Genomic DNA, 22,131 nt, shown 5'->3' with positions numbered 1-22,131 from the left:
TAATTGGGGAAGGAAAGCAAAATAAATAAAATAAAACAAGTAAAGATTTGATTTCTTTGAAATAAGAAAAATTGAAAAACTGTAGCTATACTTAATGGGAGGGAGCTAATAAATAGGATCAGAAATAAATGGGAGAAATTACAACAGATGCCACAAGAAATTGACAAGAGACCCCCCAAACTCTTTTAATTCTATCTATAAACAATCTCCAAGATTCAAATGGAAAAAGGTGATGTAAAATTATGCAAAACATTTTAAAAAATGACAAAATGAAATGAAGGAGGTTTAGATTACAACTAATCTTGACAAATGCAATCCTTTTGTTAAATCAGTCATAAAATTGAAATCAACATGAAAATAAAACTTATTTCTACTATGTAAATTTAATAGTTATTTTTAATCTCATCTATATTTAGTAGTAATTTATACAAGTAAATAAGAATCTTAAACTAATATTAGAGAACACCAAACAAAGTACCTCCTCTTGTTTTTTCCTTTAACTCCCAATACTGTTAGGCTCTTTATGATGTCACCTGTCAACATCACTAATTTAAACTTACAGTGCTTAAGTCCTGGCAAATCATAGGTGGGGGAAATGTCTTTACCAAGATTGTAAGTCCTCTTGTCAAATTTATGTTTTAAAATAGATGAAATGCTCTATTTAAACTTATCTTTATTTTCTTTAGTGTAAAGATATGTGTGCTATTAATGCCATTGACAAGCAAGAGATAGTATGATTAACAGATATATCTCTCTTCAAGCAACATCATAGGTTGTTTTGATCAAGACTTAAGAAGCTCATTCACTTCAGTAAAATATATACATGACTTTGGATAAGGATTTTCCAATGTTAATCTTCATTTTAAATTGTACTGTATTTTGGAACATATGAAATAAAATAAAATAATTTATAGTTCTTATTTAGGGATATATAAATTTCATTTGGGCCATTTGGAAATTTATGGGAACATTTGTCGGTATGCATGTGTGTGTATTTGTAATATGTAGTGTATTGCGTGATGAGTCCTACTAAATTTAATTAAGTCTTGATCAAAAGTACTAAGCATTTGGTAAAAACTGGGTTAACCCAAATTCAATATTAGGACCTTAACTTTGCAGTTTTGTTCCATGACTACCAACCTGCAATTGATAAAGAAAACTATCTTCTTTGAATTGTTTTGCCTGTCCCTTTATCTCTTTAATAAGATGATTCATCTAAACTCTAGTCATTCCAGTCAAGAGCTTCATTTCTTGTTGCCTTTCCCTCCAACTCAGGTCCCATCACTCAACCAACTTCTTTAATGCAGAATTGAATAGATCTCAGATTTCTAAGGAAAGAGCAAAAGATTTTCACAAAAACTTCAAACTGAATAGGGTGCCTAAAACTAAATTAAAAAAAAAACTCTAATTGTAAGTCTTTAAATGTCATATCTACTTAAAACTCATCTTCCTTGAGTTCCATGTCTAATAATGACTCTTGATTATTTTAGCCGAAGGATTCACCTTGTTGTACAACATTAATCACTTTGTCACACACCATTTTCATTTGCATAATTTTGTTTAGTTTGGGGGCCACACCTGATGATGCTCAGGATTTACTCCTGGCATTGTGTTCAGGGATCAATCACTCTTTCAGGGATTAGGGGACCACGTAGAGTTCCAGATATTAAATCTAGGTTGGCTGAGTGAAAGGCAAACAATCTACCTGCTGTCTATCTCTCCAGTCCCAAATGTTTCTTAGAGTTGAAGAAAGGGAGTCCTACACATTGTAAGATGCTTAGCAGTTGAATTCTAAGTCCTAGTGTCAACCAAAACTAGATGTTATATACAAGAAAGAAAAAAAAAACTGTGTTGGCCAAAAAATATCAAGAATTGCAAAATTTCCCTTGGAGAAATTATGCCAAATAAACCGATATCATGACACAAAATGTTAGAAAAAATTCTAAGGGAAAAAATCTAGGGAAAAAAAATCTAGAAAAAAAAAGACTAGAAAAAAGAAATCTCACCACAATTCAGAGAATGATGCCTCAACAGGACAAAAACCACAACAACCGTGTAGCAATTAAAGATTACCTTTCCATGAACAACCATCTAGCTAATACAAAATGACTCAGGTATCAGTCACTAGAAAAGTTTCTGCAGGAGCCTTGGCAATATTACAGAGGGTAGGGTATTTGCCTTGCACGTGGCCAACCAGGGTTTGATCTCCAGCATCAGCATCCCATATGGTCCCCCAAGCATCGCCAAGAGTAAATCCTAAAGGCAGGGCCAGGAGTAACTCTTAAGCATTGCCAGATGTGATTCCTACCCTTGCCATGAAAACAAGAAGCAAAAGATAAGTGAAACTTTCTGTCAAATTCCATGTTACTTTTTGCCAAATATCTGACATGGAATCCAAAATTTCAAACCCTGTTGGAAGAATATCTGGAGATACTCACACATACCCATCATCAGTGAGCATTTATCCTTAAACTTGAGGAGGTAGCACATTATTATATAGACTTTGTCTTTTGAATTTTTTGTACATTTTAAGGCATATAAGCAGAAATATTTTAAAACTAAAGACAATTATTTTGTATTTAGGATGAAATCTGTCAAATTAAAAAAAACTGATAAGTATTTGCTTTTGCTTGTTAATTTTTAGTGTTTGCTTCCTAAAATAATATCCCATTGTAAATATGAAAATAATTTTATTTTAAAAATATTAATTTTTACTTAAAAAACAAAGTCCTTCATTATTTTACTCTGGGGTCTCATTTAGTTTTTATTTAGGAACATTTTAAATTACCTTACTCTTTCAGTCAAGAACACATTACATATCATACCAGCAATGGGAATTTCCCTTACTTAAATCTCTCATTCTGAGAGTGATTTTGAAATTAATAAGTTGTGTGTGTATGTAAAGCAAAGTCATACTTGTGACTTCTGTATTACATTTGATTTCTGTTAAGATGAAGTTATTGGGTTCCCTTATTCTTAATTCAAGAGGTATTACTAAGAGAGAAGCTTTGTGTCTTAGTGTCATATATATCTATAGTAGGCAGTTGAATTAGACTATAATCAAAGACTTGAGGAACTTATATTACAAGAATGAGAATAAATTTTTATTCATATATAGTAATTAAGAAATAAAAAGTAAACTTAGAGTAATAGTCTTTTTTTAAGTAACTTCAAACATTGAATCTAAATACATTCTGGTCTAGAAAATATATTGGCTGCCAGAGAGAGAAGGGGAGAGAAGCTTTAACCGAGACAATTATATTTAAGGCCATTTAACTTCTAATACACATTGTGTGTAACTACAAATATCTAGGTTGCCACTCAGGCTTGTAATTGTCTTAGTATTAAAGTAAATATTTAAATACTGATTTAAATTTTTTTCTAATAAAAGGCAAAATGTTATAAATTCTCCTTTAGAAACTTTTTACAATATTTGTTATTTTTAGTTGCATATATGTGTATGTGTATATGTGTATATATATATATATTTGTTATTTATTATTTATATACAAAACCTATAATTTAATATTTGTGACTTTCATATATTTTTGTTATTGATTGAGTTGCTCAGGAAATAGTGACTCTATCTAGTAATTATACAGGGAATAAATAGACTGTGACTATGTAAGATACTTTAATCTTACATTTACTCACATATTTCTTTATGAACCTAAAATAGTTATTCTTTCAGATCAGTTAGAACAGAGAAGTTTATAATCATTGCTGGGCATTAAAATCTTTTTAGTATCATACTAAGGTATACTAAAGCAAATAATCCCCCATTTTAAAAAATGCCCCATTTAAAACAGCAGTAGGTGAAATACCTGTTAGTCAACACATCTATTTTTGGTATTCACTGGTTTCATTCAAATGTTTAGATAGTGGCAAGAATGCATCAGGTTTTGTGCCTGAAACCAGAGTTTTAATGAAGTTATCAAGGTACTTTTAAAGGCACTTTATAAGTGAAACACAAAGTACATGTTTTCATGAATGTGTATGTATATAAATTTCTATGACTAGCAATGGCTCTACTCTGTAATGTAATGGAAATAGTTAGTAATATTTCTCAAACAGATCTTAGCATTACAATAGTCAAAAGTGAGGCCGGAGCAATAGTACAGTGGGTAGGGCATTTGCCGTGCATGTGGCCAACCTGGGTTCGATCCCTAACATACTTCATGGTCCCCCAGGCACCAATAGGAATCTGCAATCAGATTCCTGATTGCAGAGACAAGACTAACACCTGAGCATTGCCAGGTATAACCCAAAAAGCAAAAAAAAAAAAAAAAAAAAGAAATGTTAGGATATTAAAATTCTTTGATGAAACTAATTTTTCCATATATTACTAAAATGTGAAAACTTACGTATATAAAATACTTTATAACAGTTTTATTTACATTATTTTTCCATAGAACAAAACACCAAAATCTGTATCAATACTAATGTGCACCTATAGACACCCATATAAGTTATTGAAAACTTTTCATTTGATTATATAAGAATTTTATACAGCATAAAATATTTTAATTGAAAACCAATAGTTAATCACAAAGAATTGGATAATAAAGCATAGAAGAAGACTTCAATATGGTTTCACCAAAAATGCATATTCAAGATTGCAAGTTGATAAAGTTTCTAAATATTTCAAATATTTTTCTTTATTCCATTAAAGTTGGTTCCAAAAATATACATTTGCTATCTTTATGCTTCAAAAATTAATATACAATATTATATAACAATAGATATTTGAGACTTCAGGATATTTCTCTAATTCATGGTGTCATGAATATATAGTCATATTTATATAGTCATGATAATATAGTTATTTCTTGTATCTTTATTAAAACTTTACCTTTCCTTTATAATAGCCAAAAATCAAACTTTGGGACATATGATAATTACATTCCAGGTAAGAATCAAATCTAAGATTTATTTTTAATATGTATGATTAATTTTGTATTAAATTGAACATTCCACCTTATGGAAGAGCCTGGAAAGCTACTCATGTGGCATATTCGATAGGCCAAATACAGTAACAAAAATGGGCCTCATATACTTCAGCCTGGAAGAGCCCCCTGTGTGGCAGCATTGAGAAGGATGAGCAAGGAGAGGCTGCTAAAATTTCAGGGCTGAACCAGGATGCCAAAATGAAGACCTAAAAAGACTGTCTGCACTTTTAACGCGCGTACGCTGGCATTGGAAGCATCCATCAAGGACCTGATGGTGCAAGTGCAGAAGATCAAGTACGATGTAATTGGATTGACTGAGACGAGAAGGGATCAATGACATCACACTGTTTTCAACACTGGAGAAGAACTGCTCCTTGGAACATGCAACAGTAGAGGTGTCAGACCATTCTGTTTTAGAAGAAGGGAGATATCCACGGCATCAGAAATGTCACCCAATCTGCCTGTTGTGTCCATCGTCTACAAGTTATTCACTTGGGTCATCCTGAATAGGATTGTTAGAACACTAGACGAAGGACAACCATGTGAGCAAGGTGGGTTCCGAAAAGGATTCAGCATGATCGGCCATAGCCATACAGTGACCAAGCTCATTGAGGTTTCTCGGGAGTTCAAAATTCCGCTCTAACAGTCAGTGATTTAAAGAAGGCCTTTGATTCTGTTGAGACTGAAGCGTTCATCGAAGCCCTAGCCAAACAGGGCGTTCAAACTCAGCACATCAGGATCTTCCATGAGCTGTTGTATTACGGATTCACCACCAGAATCTCACCATTCTACAAGGAAGTAATCATCATCAGAAAGAGAGGGGTTCGGCAGAAAGACACCATTTCACCATACTCTTCAGTGCCACCCTCAAGAACATCATGCGACGACTGGAATGGAAAGGAATGGGAGTGAAGATAGATGGTCGGCAACTCCACCACCTTCACTTCACTGATGACATCGTTCTAATAATACCAAACATTAGCCAAGTGGCACAAATGCTTGCCGACTTCGGCTGTGAGTGTGGATAGGTCAAACTGCAGCTAAATCTCATGAAGACAATATTCATGAGAAAGAGACTAGTTCCTGATGTTCCATTTGCTCTCAACGAAATGAACATCTCCGAGTGCAGCAATTAGGTGTCCCTAGGTCGAGAACTCAACATAACAAATGACCTGGCACCTCAGCTGTGATGGAGGAAGAGAGAGGCATGGAATGCCATCAAGAGAGTCAAATAAGTTGTTAAGAGGGTGATGAACTTCTGGCTTGGACACATCTTTTCAACTCCACCGTTCTTCCTGCACTAACATACGCCTCAGAGACCAGGGCCCTACGAAAACAGAATAAGAATGCTATTCAGGTCTCCCAAAGAGGAATCAAAAGAGCTATTCTTGGAATATCATATTTCACTCAAGTGAGAGAAGGAACCCAGAGTTCCAACCTCCATCAATGATGGATAATCAGGGACACTATCATGCTTGGCAAGGTGTTGAAAATCAGATGATCCAGACACTATTTGGAGACAACCACTGGACTAGAGGTGTTACTGATCGGATTCCATGGGACATCAAAAGAACGCCTGGCCCCCCACCTATGAGATGGTCAGACTTCTTCATCAAGACCCTGAACGAACAGTTTGAGGCTCTTTGTGTTCCTGGAGCGAGCAGATTCCATTGGGCTACACTAGCACATGACAGGGACGAATGGAGATGGTAATGGCACCCACTCAAATCGATGAGCAACGGTATGACAAGTGATACTAGTGATGAGTAACTTTGATATAAAATATTATCTACCATTAAAAGTGATAGAACATTAGCTGTCATAAAATATCATTAAGCAGCAACTAATTTTGTTTATGTTTGGCCTTCACTCAGCTGTGCTTTGGGCTGTCTCCTGACTCTCTGATTGAAGGACCATAAATGATGCCCAGTTGACCTAGCAAGAGCCTTACCCTGTACCCTGTCTCTCTGACCCCAAAAGTCCACTTTATTTTTGATCTTTCCAGTTCAACTTTCTTACTGGCTCAGCAAATGTTTAAGATATTTGTTTCTAAATTCAACAAAGACTGTTTAGTAACTGTTTAGTAACATTAAGGTTGACATACTACATGCTAGAAATATTAAATAAAATGATGTTAGAGTAGAAAATGAATTTAGAAACTAAATAAACAGCTTTTTACCTATGTTAAGGATACCTTTTACTGCACACATGATAGATTTCCTCAAACAGGTTAAGCATAAATATGAAAATGTTATATTTATTATAATGAAGGTAATATGGTACATAATTTAATTTGTATACTTAATATATTTTTTCACTGATCCTGACTGTACTTATAAAACTGACAGAACAAGAAATTTGTCTTTCCCATACACTATTATCACACAAATTTAACAACAATATCACGAGCTTCACCATTATCCTAAATGTCTTAAACCTTTCCTACTAATTTCTGACCTACTTTACCTTTCCAGTCATAATTTATTGGTAAAATTTGTCAATATTTTTTCAATATGTTACCTGTAGCAATGCACTTCTTAGATATAACATTTATTTGGGGGCGTAGGGAAGAGTTGGGCCATACTCAAGAATTTAAAAGTTTGCTCCAGGCTTAAAGGTCAATTCTGGCAGCGCCTTGGGTATATGTGTGGTACCTGGGATAGAACTTGGCTTGGCCCTGTGCAAAGCAAGTGCCTTCGGTGCTTTTCTATCTCTCTGATGAATCTGTATCAACATGTATCTTCTAGTTTGAAATTACTACCAACTAAAAGAATCTAAAGCATCAGCATTTGGATTCAGATACATTAGATTCAATATACATTAGATTCAATCATACATCTCATATATATTTTATATCACAATTCATTATGTACTGTGGAGACTACATAAATTATATTTTCTATTATCAGTTAATTATATTATGCCAAAAATGCATAAAGCAAAAATTTAAACTGGGTGAAATACAAAGAATAAAAGGAAACAGTAACCATTTTTCTTCCACTTATATTAGAGACTGTAATTTCACATAACTACCTACCAGTAAAATGGTTAAAGTAGATTTTTTTCTATATTATTATATTATAAAAATAATATTATTTTCTAATATTATTAAAAAGAATTTCAAATATTTTAAATTTCAAATATTTAAATACCAAATACTTTATTTATGAAAAAAATTATTTAATCTGAAATATTTTTAATGTCTTTTTTTTTTTAGTCAGTGAAGTAAGCAAAAAATCATGGAATCAGCAGCACTTTGCCCTACGATTTCCCAAACCACCACGACCAGGACGAAAAAGGAGATCAATACCTTCCCAACTAAGAGACCAATCACTTACTGTGAGTTTCAGAAAGATGATACATTTTTTACTCAAACTTATAAAATCACATATAGTTAGCATGTTACAGACCAGCTCTGACCTATAAAACTTCTGTAATAATGAAAATATTTACATTTTTTTTGCATTGCAATGTTGCTATTGCACATTTAAAATTAAGCTAATGTAACTGAAGAATGAATTTTGTATTTCAATTAACTTTAATGCAACTCAATTATGTTTTTTACTTTGGAGAGGCTGGAGAGTGGGCCACACCCAGCTGTGCTCTTGACTATGTGCTTAGGGATCAGTCATAACAGTGCATGTGACTCAAGGGATCAAACCTTGATTGACCATGTTTGGTTGGCCATGTTCTCGTAAGTGATGTATTGAACATCTTAATGAAGTCAAAGTTCAACTCTTTGGATAAAGGAGATTGTTGGGAGCACCGCATGAACAAGGGCATTCACAAGATTGCTTGGCAGGAATACACAATGTTCACCAACAGAAGGAAGCCAGGTTCAAATGCTAGGTTTCTTCTCTGACTCCTAGAGTTAGTGAATGGACCCTGAAGTTCCACCCACCATCTACATTTCTCAGTTATTTCCTAAATCCTCTCCTTGAAACTAATTTTAAACAAGTCACTGGTAATTTGTCTTCCTACACATACTTTGTCCACTTGGCACTTACTTGCTCTTGTTCTTTCTCAATTAAAACTCCATGAACTTTTGGGACAGTGGTACTCCAATTTGCAAAAGAGGAATCAATGTGTATTTTGTCTGATTGATCCAAAGCAGGAGATATATTTTACTAGCATTTTATTTTATCAAAATTATTTACTTAACTCTTGATTCAGCAAAATTATGTTATAAAAATGATGTAGACAGAAATTATAGAAATATGGAGATCCTCATTTTAGTTGATTTATCATTATCAACTTAGATTATTAGAAATATCCCTAATATTACTATCACTAATAATAATATAACTGATTAGTTACATCTTTCTTAAAAATGATTTTCTATCTGATGATATTCAGTTTAGATTTCAACAAGCAGAAAGACTTTATTTTTTTAATGAATATATATTTTTGAATTTTATTGAATCACTGTGAGATAGTTACAAGCTTTCATGTTTGGGTTAAAATCACACAATGATCAAACACCCATCCCTCCACCAATGCACATTTCCCCAACCACCACCACCAATATCACCAGTATACCCCCCATTTTCCATCCTCCCCCTGTATCCATGGGAGACAATATTCCCCACACTTTCTCACTATTTTTGAGCATTATGGCTTGCATCACAGACACTGAGTGGTCATCATGTTTGGTCCATTATCTACTTTCAGCACACATCTCCCATCTCGACTGATTCTTCCAGCCATCATAGCCATCATTTTCTTAGTGATCCCTTCTATATTCCATCTGCCTTCTCCCCTCTGCTCAAGAAGCAGTCTTCCAGCTATGGAGCAATCCTCCTGGCCCTTGTAGCTACTGTCTTTTGGTGTCAGCCTCATGTGATGTTATTCTATACTCCACAAATGAGTGCAGTCCTTCTATGTCTGTCCCTCTCTTTCTGACTCATTTCACTCAGCATGATACTCTCCATGCCTATCCATTTATAAGCAAATTTCATGACTTCATCTCTCCTAACAGCTGCATAGTTTTTCATTGTGTAGATGTACCACAGTTTCTTTAAACAGTCATCTGTTTAGGGCACTGGAAACAAAATCTTGTTTCCAGATTTTGGATATTGTGAACAGTGCTGCAATGAACATATAGTACAGATGTCATTTCTATTGTGCTTTTTTTCATCCTCGGGATATATTCCCAGAAGTGATATTGTGGGGTCCTATGGAAGCTCAATTTCTAGTTTTTGAAAGACTGTCCATATTGTTTTCCAGAAAGACTGGACCAGTCAGCATTCCCACCAACAGTGAAAGAGCATCCCTTTTCCCCCACATCCACACCAGCACTGGTTGCTTTTGTTCTTTTGAATGTGTGCCAGTCTCTGTTGTGTGAGATAATACCTAATTGTTGTTTTGATTTGCATCTCCCTGATGACTAGTGATGTGGAGCATTTTTTCATGTGCCTTTTGGCCATTTGTATTTCTTTTTTGAGGAAACTTCTGTTCATTTCTTCTCCCCATTTTTTGATGGGATTGGAGTTTTTTTTTCTTATACAATTCTAGGAGTGTCTTGTATATCCTGGAAATTAATCCCTTATCAGATGACTATTGGGTAAATAGTCTTTCCTATTCTGTGGGCTCTTTCTGTAGTTTGATCACTGTTTCTTTTCAAATGCAGAAGCTTCTTAGTTTGATGTAGTCCCATTTGTTTATGATTGCTTCCACTTGCATGGTCAGTGCTGTTTCATCCTTAAAAATGCTTTTAGCTTCAATGTCATGGAGAGTTCTGTCTACATTTTCCTCTATGTACCTTATAGATTCATGTCTGATACTAAGGTCTTTAATCCACTTTGATCTGACTTTTGTGCCTGGCATTAGACAGAGGTCAGAGTTCATTTTTTTTTGCAGGTAGTTATCCAGTTTTCCCAGCACCACTTGTTGCAGAGGCTTTTCTTGTTCCATTTCACATTTCTTGTTCCTTTGCCAAAGAATAAGTGGCCATATATTTTGGGGTCTGTGACAGGATATTCAACTCTGTTCCATTGGTCTGCAGGTCTGTTTCTAGTCCAATATCATGCTGTTTTAATTACCACTGCTTTGTAGTAGAGTTTGAAGTCGGGGAAGTTGACGCCATCCATATTATTTTCCCCAGGGATTGCTTTAGCTATTCATGGGGGTTTATTGATCCATATGAATTTCAGGTGTGTTTTGTCTATTTCTTTGAAAAATGTCATGGGTATTCTGATAGTGACCACATTAAATTTGTATAGAGCTTTGGGCAGTATTGCCATTTTGATTAGGTTAATTCTCCCTATCCATGAGCAGGGGATGTGTCTCCATTTCCTAGTGTCTTCTTTTATTTCTTGGAGTAGTGTTTTGTAATTTTCCTTGTATAGGTCCTTCACCTCTTTGGTTAAGCTGGTTCCAAGGTACTTAATTTTCTGAGGTTCTATTGTTAATGAGATTGATTTTTTAATGTCTCTTTCTTCTCTTTCATTATTTGTATATAAAAAACCATGGACTTTGGGGTGTTAATTTTGTAGTCTGCCACTTTACTGTATTAACCTATTGTTTCTATTATCTTTTCTGTAGAGTCTTTAGGGTTTCCTAAGTATAGTATCATATCGTCTTCAAATAGTGATAACTTGACCTCTTACTTTCCTATCTATACAGGTATCGTTCTCTTGTCTAACTGCTATGGCCAGTACTACCAGTACTATATTGAATAGGAGTAGTGAAAATGGGCAACCTTGTCTTGTGCCTCATCATATAGGGAAGACTTTTAGTTTTTCCCCATTGAGAATGATACTTGCTTTGAGTTGTGGTAGATGGCTTTGACTATATTGAAGAAAGTTCCTTTGATGCCCAATTTGCTGAGTGTTTTCAACATAAATGGGTGTTGGATCTTGTCAAATGCTTTCTCAGCATGCATCTATTGGTATGATCATATGATGATTATTATTATTTCTTTTATTGATATGATGAATTATGTTGATTAACTTGCAAAAGTTAAACCATCCTTGCATCCCTGGAATGAATTCTACTTGGTCATGATGTATGATCTTTTTGATGAGTTGTTGGATTCTCTTTGCTAATATTTTGTTGAGGATCTTTGTGTCTGTGTTCATCAGGGATATCGGTCTGTAATTTTCTTTCTTTGTGGTATCTTTGTATGCTTTTGATATCGGGGTGATATTTGTTTCATAGAAATGTTTGGAAGTGTTTATAATACTTCAGTTTCCTGGAAAAGCTTAAAGAGGATTGGGAGTAAGTCCTCTTTAAAGGTTTGGAAGAATTCACTAGTGAATCCATCTGGGCCAGGACTTTTGTGCTTGGGGAAATTTTTATTACCGTTTCAATTTCCTTGATGGCAATAGGTTTGTTCAGGTATTACAGGTTTTCTTGGGTCAGTCTTGGGAGGCTATAGGAATCTAAGAATTTATCCATTTCCTCAAGGTTTTCATGTTTTGTGGAATAAAGAATCTCAAAATAATCTGAGGATCCTTTGAATTTCTGTAGTTTCTGTTGCAATGTTCCCCTTTTCAGTTTTGATTCTTTACTTTTAACAAAAGATAGAATTTTAAGTTCAAATATCTTAAATATGACAAGAAAAAAATTCCACAAGATTCTACATATAAAATTGTTCAAAATTCAAGAATAATTCAAGGTGAGATTATTTTAAAATGTATAGTAAGGGAAGCAGCCAGACAGTATAGTGGCTCTGGCTCTTACCTTGCATGTGATTATCCTGGGTTTGATACCTGTCAACATATATGATTCCATGAGCACTGACAGGAGGGATCCATGAGCATAAAGACAGGAGTAAGCTCTGAGCATTGAGCATAGGCAAGTATTACCTAAAATACAGAACTAAAAGATAAAACATAAAAGAAAAATGGGAGTGTTCTTTTTTTAATTTTTATTTTTAATTAGTGAATCACCGTGAGGATACAGTTACAGATTTATACATTTTTGTGCTCATGTTTCCCCCATACAAAGTTCGAGAACCCATCCCTTCACCAGTGCCCATTCTCCACCACCAGTAAACCCAGCGTCCCTCCCACCCTCCCCAGTCCCATCTCCCCACACCTCAAACTGCCACTATGGCAGGGTATTCCCTTTAATTCTCTCTCTCTGATTAGGTGTTGTGGTTTGCAAAAAAGGTGTTGAGTGGCCATTCTGTTCAGTCTCTAGTCTACATTCGGCACGCGTCACCCCTCCCCCGCATGACTTCTGACCACATTTTACTTGGTGTTCCCTTCTCTGAGTTGCCCGAATGAGAAACCAGCCTCTAAGCCATGAAGTCAACCTCCTAGTACTTATTTCTACTATTCTTGGGTGTTAGACTCCTAGTCTATTATTTTATATTCCACAGATGAGTGCAATCTTTCTTTATCTGTCTCTCTCTTTCTGACTCATTTCACTTAGCATGATACTTTCCATGCTGATCCACTTATATGCAAACTTCAGGACCTCATTTTTTCTAACAGCTGCATAGTATTCCATTCTATAGATGTACCAAAGTTTCTTCAACCAGTCATCTGTTCTAGGGCACTCAGGTTTTTTCCAGATTCTGGCTATTGTAAACAGTGCTGCAATGAACATATAAGTGCAGATGTCATTTCGACTATACTTTTTTGCTCCTCTGGGATATATTCCCAGAAGTGGTATTGCTGGGTCAAATGGGAGCTCAACCTCTAGTTTTTTGAGAATCGTCCATATTGTTTTCCAAAAGGGCTGATCTAGTCGGCATTCCCACCAGTAGTGTAGAAGGGTCCCTTTCTCCCCACATCCTCTCCAACAGTGGTTGTTTTTGTACTTTTGGATGTGTGCTAGTCTCTGTGGTGTGAGGTGGTATCTCATGGTTGTTTTGATCTGCATCTCTCTGATGATTCGTGATGCAAAGCACTTTTTCATGTGCCTTTTGGCCATTCGTATCTCTTCCTTGGTAAAGTTTCTGTTCATTTCTTCGCCCCATTTTTTGATGGGGTTGGATGTTTTCTTCTTGTAGAGTTCAACCAGTGCTTTATATACCATTGATATCAACCCCTTATCTGATGGGTATTGTGTAAATATACTTTCCCATTCTGTAGATAGTCTTTGTATTCTGGTCACTGTATCTTTTGCGGTGCAGAAGCTTTTTAGTTTAATGTAGTCCCATTTGTTGATCTCTGTTTCTACTAGATTGCTTAGTTCCATGTCATCTTTGAAGATACCTTTATCTTCAATACCGTGGAGGGTTTTGCCGACCTTGACTTCAATGTACCTTATGGTTTGTGGTCTGATGTTGAGGTCTTTAATCCATTTTGATCTGACTTTTGTGCATGGTGTCAGGTCAAGGTCTAAGCCCATTCTTTTACATGTGGTTGTCCATTTGTGCCAGCACCATTTGCTGAAGAGGCTTTCTTTGCTCCACTTCACATCTCTTGCTCCCTTATCAAAGATTAGATGATCGTACATTTGAGGTTGTGTGTAGGGATATTCCATCCTGTTCCATTGGTCTTCAGCTCTGCCTTTGTTCCAGTACCATGCTGTTTTAATTGTTACCGCTTTGTAGTAGATTTTAAGGTTGGGGAGGGTGATGCCTCCCATCATTTTTTTCCCAAGCATTGTTTTAGCTATCCGTGGGCATTTATTGTTCCATATAAATTTCAGGATTGTTTGATCCGTTTATTTGAAGAATGCCATGGGTATCTCTAGGATTACATATCTTCAGGTAGTTTAGGTTTATTGGGCTACTCCTGTCACAGTGCTCCCATTCCTCTGTGCTCTGTGTTTATTTTTAGCTTCTTTCTTAGTGTTCTGTTGACTTGTAAATAATGTCTTTCTCTTCTCCTTGAGTCCTTTGCATAGCTTATTCAGAGCAAGTACTTTTTGTATGGACAAAGAAGGACATTTATTAATATGCCTTTGCAATTGGGATTTAATTGGCTTTGAATATTATTAATTCCCGGGCATCTGCTTTCTTGACTGTAGTCTTGGTTGCCCTCAGTTCCTAGCCCTCTAAAAGGCAGGGTCCCAACGGGGGACGAGACGGACCCAGGGAAAGCGGTAAATTATGTGCTACCCTGGCATCGAGATGGGCCTGGCCAAAGTGCCTCATTCTTAACTATAAGTTAAGAGTCTGATCATGGACAAGTGCTGTCATGATCTTAAAGTAATGACGAGACTAGGACCCTGCTAGGGATAGGAAAGACTAATCTGGCCTGAGCACTGTAGTCTGAGATTGAGATGGCCCCAGGAGAGCAATTCTAAAAGTTTAATGCATCTCTTGCTATGCCCATAAAAAACGATTAATATTATGAATGCTTATATGTTTGTTGGACAAGGAGAGGAGAAACACAACCATGGGATTTCATCATTGATGGGTGCTGCTGAAAGAGTATCTGTCCTAGAGAACAGGTGTTCTGCTATTGTTGTTGAACCTTTTAAGCTTGAATTGTTACATTGTAGATTCCAGGCTCTGGCCAAGCATAGTCTTTGGGATGTAGGTTTCAGGTGCTGCCTAGTTTGTAATTGACAATGTAGATTTCATGTGGCAGCCCAGCCCAGTCTTTGGTATGTAAATCCGAGTGCTTTTCAGCCCAAGGAAGGCTTCAGTTTTGGTTTTGTATCTTCTTTCCGGAGGCCTAGATTACTGGCCTGCAGATACAAGAGAATAATGTTGCCTCACTGTTCTTCCTGTAAGATCTTTTGGTGCCTTTGGTGACGTCAATGTATTGCGCCATGAGCAAAAAGGGGTTCCAAGAGAGAGACAGGGGGAAGGAGAGACTAGAGAAGGGAGCTTAGTAGATCCAGAGAGAGGCCAGAGCTGGGAGTGCGGGAAATGGAAGATTAAAGATTTAATAAAAAGTAACAAATCAGCAACCATCATGGTCCTGGTTCTTCCTTTGCCTGTCCTTGGCCAACTGCCGTCCCCATCCAGCCCATACACAGCGGGTTCCAGAGCACCTAACGCGGGTGGTGAGGCAGAGCCGCCCAGAGAGCCCGCTAGTGCACTTACTTGCCCCTCGGCGAGCTTTAGTTTTTTACAGGTATCCTTATAGGGATCACGTTAACTCTGTATAATGCTTTGGGGAGTATTGCCATTTTGACAATGTTTATCCTCCCTATCCATGAGTAGGGGGTATGTTTCCATTTCCTCATGTCCTCTTTTATTTCATGGAGTAGCATTTTATAGTTTTCTTTGTAGAGGTCCTTTACTTCTTCAGTTAAGCTGATTCCAAGGTATTTGATTTTCTGGGGTACGATTGTGAATGGGATTGCTTTTTTTATGACCCTTTCCTCTGTCTCATTGTTTACATATAGGAAGGCCATGGATTTTTGGGTATTGATTTTATAGCCTGCGACTTTACTGACAGGTCAATTGTTTCTAAGAGTTTCTTACTAGAGCTTTTAGGCTTCTCTAGGTATAGTATCATATGGTCTGCGAATAGTGAGAGCTTGATTTCTTCCTTTCCGATCTGAATCCCCTTAATATCTTTTTCTTGCCTGATGGCTATTGCTAATACTTCCAGTACTATATTAAAGAGAAGTGGTGAGACTGGGCATCCTTGTCTTGTTCCCGATCTTAGAGGAAAGGACCTTAGTTTTTCTCCATTGATGATAATGCTTGCCATAGATTCGTGGTAGATGGCTTTGACTATCTTGAGAAAAGTTCCTCCAAAACCCATTTTGGTGAGAGTTTTTATCATGAATGGGTGTTGGATCTTGTCAAATGCTTTCTCTGCATCTATTGATATGATCATATGGTTTTTATCTTTACTTTTGTTGATATGATGGATTTTGTTGATTGATTTCCGAATGTTAAACCATCCTTGCATCCCCAGGATGAATCCCACTTCGTCATGGTGTATGATCTTTTTGATGAGTTGTTGGATTATATTTGCTAGTATTTTGTTGAGGATCTTTGAATCAGTGTTCATCAGGGATATTGGTCTATAGTTTTCTTCGTTAGTGGTGTCTTTGTTTGCTTTTGTTATTAAGTAGATATGTGCCTTGTAGAAACTGTTCGGAAGGGTTCCTGTCTTTTCAATTTCCTGGAAAAGCTTGAGGAGAACTGCTAACAAGTCTTCTTTAAATGTTTGGAAGAATTCGCCAGTGAATCTGTCTGGACCTGGGCTTTTGTTTTTGGGGAGATTTTTGATTACGCTTTCGATTTCCTTGATATTTATGGGCCTATTCAGGTATTTCACATCTTCTTGGTTCAGTCTTGGGAGATTGTAGGAGTCAATGAATTCGTCCATTTCTTTTAGGTTCTCTTGTTTCGTGGCATACAGACTTTCAAAGTAGTCTCTGATGATCCTTTGAATCTCCTTGGTTTCTGTTGTGATGTCCCCCTTTTCATTTCTGATTCGGTTTATTAGGGTTTTCTCTCTTTCTTTCTTTGTGAGTCTTGCTAGCGGTTTATCAATCTTATTTATTTTCTCGAAGAACCAGCTCTTTGTTTCATTGATCTTTCTGATTGTTTTTTGGGTTTCCATATCGTTAATTTCTGCTCTAAGTTTTATTATTTCTTTCTTTCGATCTGGTTTGGGTTCCTTTTGCTGGTCCTCTTCTAAGATCTTGAGCTGCGAAGTCAAGCTATCTATATAGGCCCTTTCTTCCTTTCTGAGGAAGGCTTGCAGAGCTATAAATTTTCCCCTTAACACAGCTTTAGCTGCGTCCCATAGGTTCTGGTAGCTTGTGTCTTCATTCTCATTTGTTTCGAGGTATCTCTTGATTTCTTCCTTGATTTCCTTCGTGACCCACTTGTTGTTCAATAGTGAGTTGTTTATTTTCCAAGTGTTTGATTTGGTTCTCCGCCCGAGTCTGTGCGTGATTAACTTCCATCTTCAGTGCATCATGGTCTGAAAAGATAGTTGATACAATTTCTATCTTCCCAATTCTATTAAGGTATAATTTGTGGCCCAGAACGTGGTCTATTTTGGAAAACGTTCTGTGTGCGCTGGAAAAGAATGTGTATTCTTTCTTTTTGGGGTGTATAGCCCTGTATAGGTCTATTAGCCCTGTCTTCTCCATTTCTTCCTTCAGAGCCATCATTTCCTTGCTGAGTGTTGTTCTTGTCCATCTATCCAGAGGTGATAAGGCAGTGTTGAAATCTCCAACTACTATCGTGGTGCTAGTTATGTCCTCCTTAAATTCTGTTAGGAGTTCTTCTAACAGAAGCTGGTCGTTCATTAGGTGTGTATACGTTTAAGAGTGTGATTTCTTCCTGTTGTATATATCTCTTGATGAATAGAAAATGACCTTCACTGTCCCTTCTGATCTTTTTCAGCCTGAAATCTATGCTCTCAAATACTAGTATGGCCACCCCCCCTTTTTTTTGATGGAGCTGTTTGCTTACAGGATTGTTTTCCATCCTTTGATTTTGAGTCTGTGTTTGTTCTGACTATTCAGATGTGTTTATTGTAGGCAGCAGAAAGTTGGGTTTAGTTTCCAAATCCATTTTGCCACTCTGTGCCTCTTGATTGGTGCATTTAGACCCTTAACATTAAGAGAAATTATTATCATGGGATTTTGTGTCATTTTTCTATAGGGTTTGTTGTTCTTGTAGGTTTTTTTCCTTGTCTTATAGTAGTCCTTTGAGTCCTTCTTTTAAATTTGGTCTTGAGTCTATGAAGTTCCTGAGCTGTTTCTTGTCATTGAAATAGTGTATGGTTCCTTCAAGTTTAACTGATAGTTTAGCCGGGTAGAGTATTCTTGGAGAGGCATTCATTTCATTAAGTTTTTTTCACTATATCCCACCATTGTCTTCGGGCTTGGAGGGTTTCTTCTGATAGGTCTGCTGTGAATCTAAGGGGTGCTCCTTTGTATATGATCTCCATTTTTGATCTTGCTGTTTGCAGTATTGTGTCTCTATCCACGGCATCCATCATTCTATGATATGCCTTGGGGATTTTCTATTTGGGTCCCTTTTAGCTGGCACCCTTCGGACTCTTTGGATCTGGATGTCCGCATTCTCTAGCTCTGGGAATTTTTTAGCAATGATGTCTTTAATGGTGTTTTTTTCATTGGGATTGGTTTCATGTGGTTCTCGCACTCCCATGATTTTTATGTTGTTTCTCCTGAGGTCATCCCCTAGGACTCTAATTCGCTTTAGAGCCATTTTGAGGTCTTTTGCCATTATTTGTTGTTCCCTATATGCTTTGTGCAGCTCATCTTCAAGCTCACTGATTCTGTCTTTGGCTGTAGTCATTCTACTATTGAGGGCTCCTACCGAGTTTTTTATTTCATCTACTGATTCTTTTAGTTGTGTGACTTTTGTTCGTAGCTTTGAAATTTCTGCTTTCATTTCTTCCTGGATTATCTTGGTGGAGCGTTCCAAGGCTGCATCCATATCCTTCCTTAATTTATTGGAAGTTTGTTCCACAGTTGCTTTGAGTTCATGAACCATCCTCACAATTTCCTCTCTGAATTCCTTATCCGAGAGGAGGTTGTATTTCTGGGAAGTCACTACTGAGGTTAGTGAGATATTTTCTTGGATCTCTCCTGGTGGTGGGGATTTTCGCTGTTTCTTCATGTTGTTATGGGCTTTACTATCTGGTGCTCTCCTTAGCTTGGGAGGGGCCTCAACTGAAGATGTGGGGCTATGCTCTTTTTACAAAGGACTTTTCTGTGCAACTTGATGTGTTCACTGACAGTTTTTGTGAAATTAGGGTAGGCTAGGTTACTTGAATATTAACATATAGTGACTAAGATGACCAGGGAATTCTTCAGAGGAGTGGATTCTATCAATTGTTGGCAAAGGAAAATGCATGGAATGTTAAAAAAATAACTGTGGCCGTGTAAGTGGCTGGCGCTCCGGAAAGAGGCCACACCCACTCTTGAGGCCATGCCCCCAAAGGTGAGGACACGCCCCTAACCAGCAGAGTGGGGAGTGTTCAGGAACCGACAGTGGCGGCCGAAAGGTGCCAGGCGGGGTTGGGGGCGTCAGGGCGAGCCCCAAACCGTGGCGGGCAGGGGGCGGGGAAAGGGCTTCTCCGCGCCAGAATGGGAATGTTCTTGATATTTCATTTTCATGATTTTGAAATGGCTTCTAATTAACCATTACTCAGTGAATTCTTAAAGCAGCTCAAACATAAACTTGAAAGCATTATGAAGATCTTCAAAACGGAATGTTTTCCCATAAGGATGAATTTGATTTAAAAACTTAAATTTAAGGGGCTAGGGAAATAGTTCAGTGGGTAGGGATACATGCCTAGCATGTGCCTCACCCTGGCTTGATAAACAATAATATAGGGCTGCTTGAGTATTACTGAGTGTGGTTTTGGAAGGCTCTGAGCATCAAGAAATTCCAGGGTGACCCTAACTGTGCCATTATTTCAGAGAAAGGCAACATTGCATTCTTGGTTTCTAGCACTGAACTGCTAGCTCAGTTAGATAAATATCACCAGGAGAAGCCTCTAGGATCTCTAAATACTGCTTGGAAACACACATTAACCTCCTCCCTCACCCTGCATACACACACACACACACACACACACACACACACACACACATTTGAAAAGTAGAATACATTCCTAAATTAGGAACTCTATACCATCAGAATTTAAAATCTTTTCATTTTTGACATTAAAATTCATTTGCAATCAGGAGAAATAAATAGCAGTGACTCACAAATTTTCATCTTTATTCTCAACTATATTTCAGAAACATGATGCGGAAATAAAAAAGGAGGGAGGCCATAGACGACCACTGTGGATGCACCGTTCTTTAATGACAATTTCTGAGAGGCCATCTGAATATTTAGCAGCCAGGCGGCAACCTCCAACTCAAGTCAGCCTAAAAAAGGAGGAGGCTAAAAAAGAACCTGCGCCCCCAGTTTTTAAGAAAGATGAAATCAAGAAAGAAACAGCACAAGCAGAACCCAAAACAAAGCCAAAAAAAGATAAGGATGTACCAGTAAAAGCAGAAACCCCAAAAGATGTTGCAGTTAAAAGCGCCCCAGAAGAGAAGGGCAAGGATTCAGGTATAGAATCAGAATCTGAGAAAAGTTCAAAGAATGGTGGGAAATCGGAAAAGAGAGCTTCAAAACGAAAGCCAGTAGGCAAGGATTCAGGTACAGAATCAGAACCCGAGAAAGTTGTAAAGAAAGATGCAAAATTGGAGAAGAAAGCTTCAAAAAAACAGACAGCAGGGAAGGATTCAGGTACGGAATCGGAACCCGAGAAAGGTGTAAAGAAAGATGCAAAATTGGAAAAGAAACCTTCAAAAAAAAAGACAGCAGGGAAGGATTCAGGTACGGAATCAGAACCCGAGAAAGGTGTAAAGAAAGATGCAAAACCGGAAAAGAAACCTTCAAAAAAAAAGACAGCAGGGAAGGATTCAGGTACGGAATCGGAACCCGAGAAAGATGTAAAGAAAGATGCAAAACCGGAAAAGAAACCTTCAAAGAAAAAGACAGCAGGGAAGGATTCAGGGACAGAATCAGAACCTGAGAAAGGAGATGCAAAGAAAGAAAAGAAAGGGTCAAAGAAAGGCAAGGATTCTGGTGCAGAATCAGAACCTGAGAAAGGAGATGCGAAGAAAGAAAAGAAAGGGTCAAAGAAAGACAAGGATTCAGGGGCAGAATCAGAACCTGAGAAAGGAGATGCAAAGAAAGAAAAGAAAGGGTCAAAGAAAGGCAAGGATTCAGGTGCAGAATCAGAAAATGAGAAGAAAGCGGAAAAGAAGCAAGCAACAAAAGATGATAAAAATGCTGAGAAGGACAAAAAGTCAAAGAAAGACAAGAAAAAGGAGGAGAGCAAAACATCTAGTGCAGATAGTATATCCAAGGAGAATGCCAAGAAAGATGCCAAGAAAGATGCCAAGAAAGATGCCAAGAAAGATGATAAGAAAGCTGCAAATCCAGGTGAATCTCCAAAGAAGGCTTCAAAGAAGAAAAAGTAGGCAATGGATAATAATTCAATACAAACATGGTGAAATAATTTTAGCAGGATAATACCGGAACCACGAGTGAAGAGGGGCATTTAAAGAATTAATCAAATAACTTGAATGGGAAAAATACACAAATCAAATATTTCAGTAAAGTTTCATAAAATATAAGAAATGTGTTAAGAAAAGTTAAGAGATGAGTCACTGAAGCACTTGGAGGAAATGATGAATTTGGAGTTATGAAGGAAGCAGTTTAAAAATCACTAGAAATATTCAAAGATAGTCAAATAATCCTATAGACAGATTGACAGTGAATCTAGGAGTTAAAAATGAGGCAATGAAATCATCAGAAAAT

General features: G+C 37.0%; 1 protein-coding gene across 1 annotated transcript; it reads left to right on the top strand.

Moving 5' to 3' along the window:
* The first annotated feature begins 595 nt into the window (after window positions 1-595).
* On the top strand, window positions 596-21,791 carry CYLC2 (cylicin 2). Its single transcript, XM_055125091.1, has 4 exons — window positions 596-612; window positions 4,869-4,909; window positions 8,167-8,288; window positions 20,553-21,791. The coding sequence occupies exons 1-4, from the start codon at window positions 596-598 to the stop codon at window positions 21,789-21,791; spliced, it is 1,419 nt and encodes a 472-aa protein (XP_054981066.1).
* The last annotated feature ends 340 nt before the right edge of the window (window positions 21,792-22,131 follow it).

Source organism: Sorex araneus, chromosome 1, assembly GCF_027595985.1.
Source record: "Sorex araneus isolate mSorAra2 chromosome 1, mSorAra2.pri, whole genome shotgun sequence".
Classification (NCBI taxonomy): domain Eukaryota; kingdom Metazoa; phylum Chordata; class Mammalia; order Eulipotyphla; family Soricidae; genus Sorex; species Sorex araneus.
The sequence above is the reverse complement of the archived record's forward strand: the minus strand, read 5'-3'. Positions and strand labels throughout refer to the sequence as shown.

Bases quoted from the DNA above. Each gene is read 5' to 3' on its own strand.
- CYLC2 (XM_055125091.1), top strand. The intron at 4,910-8,166 runs GTAAGAATCAAA...TTTTTTTTTTAG, and splicing joins ATATGATAATTACATTCCAG to TCAGTGAAGTAAGCAAAAAA. The intron at 8,289-20,552 runs GTGAGTTTCAGA...ACTATATTTCAG, and splicing joins TAAGAGACCAATCACTTACT to AAACATGATGCGGAAATAAA.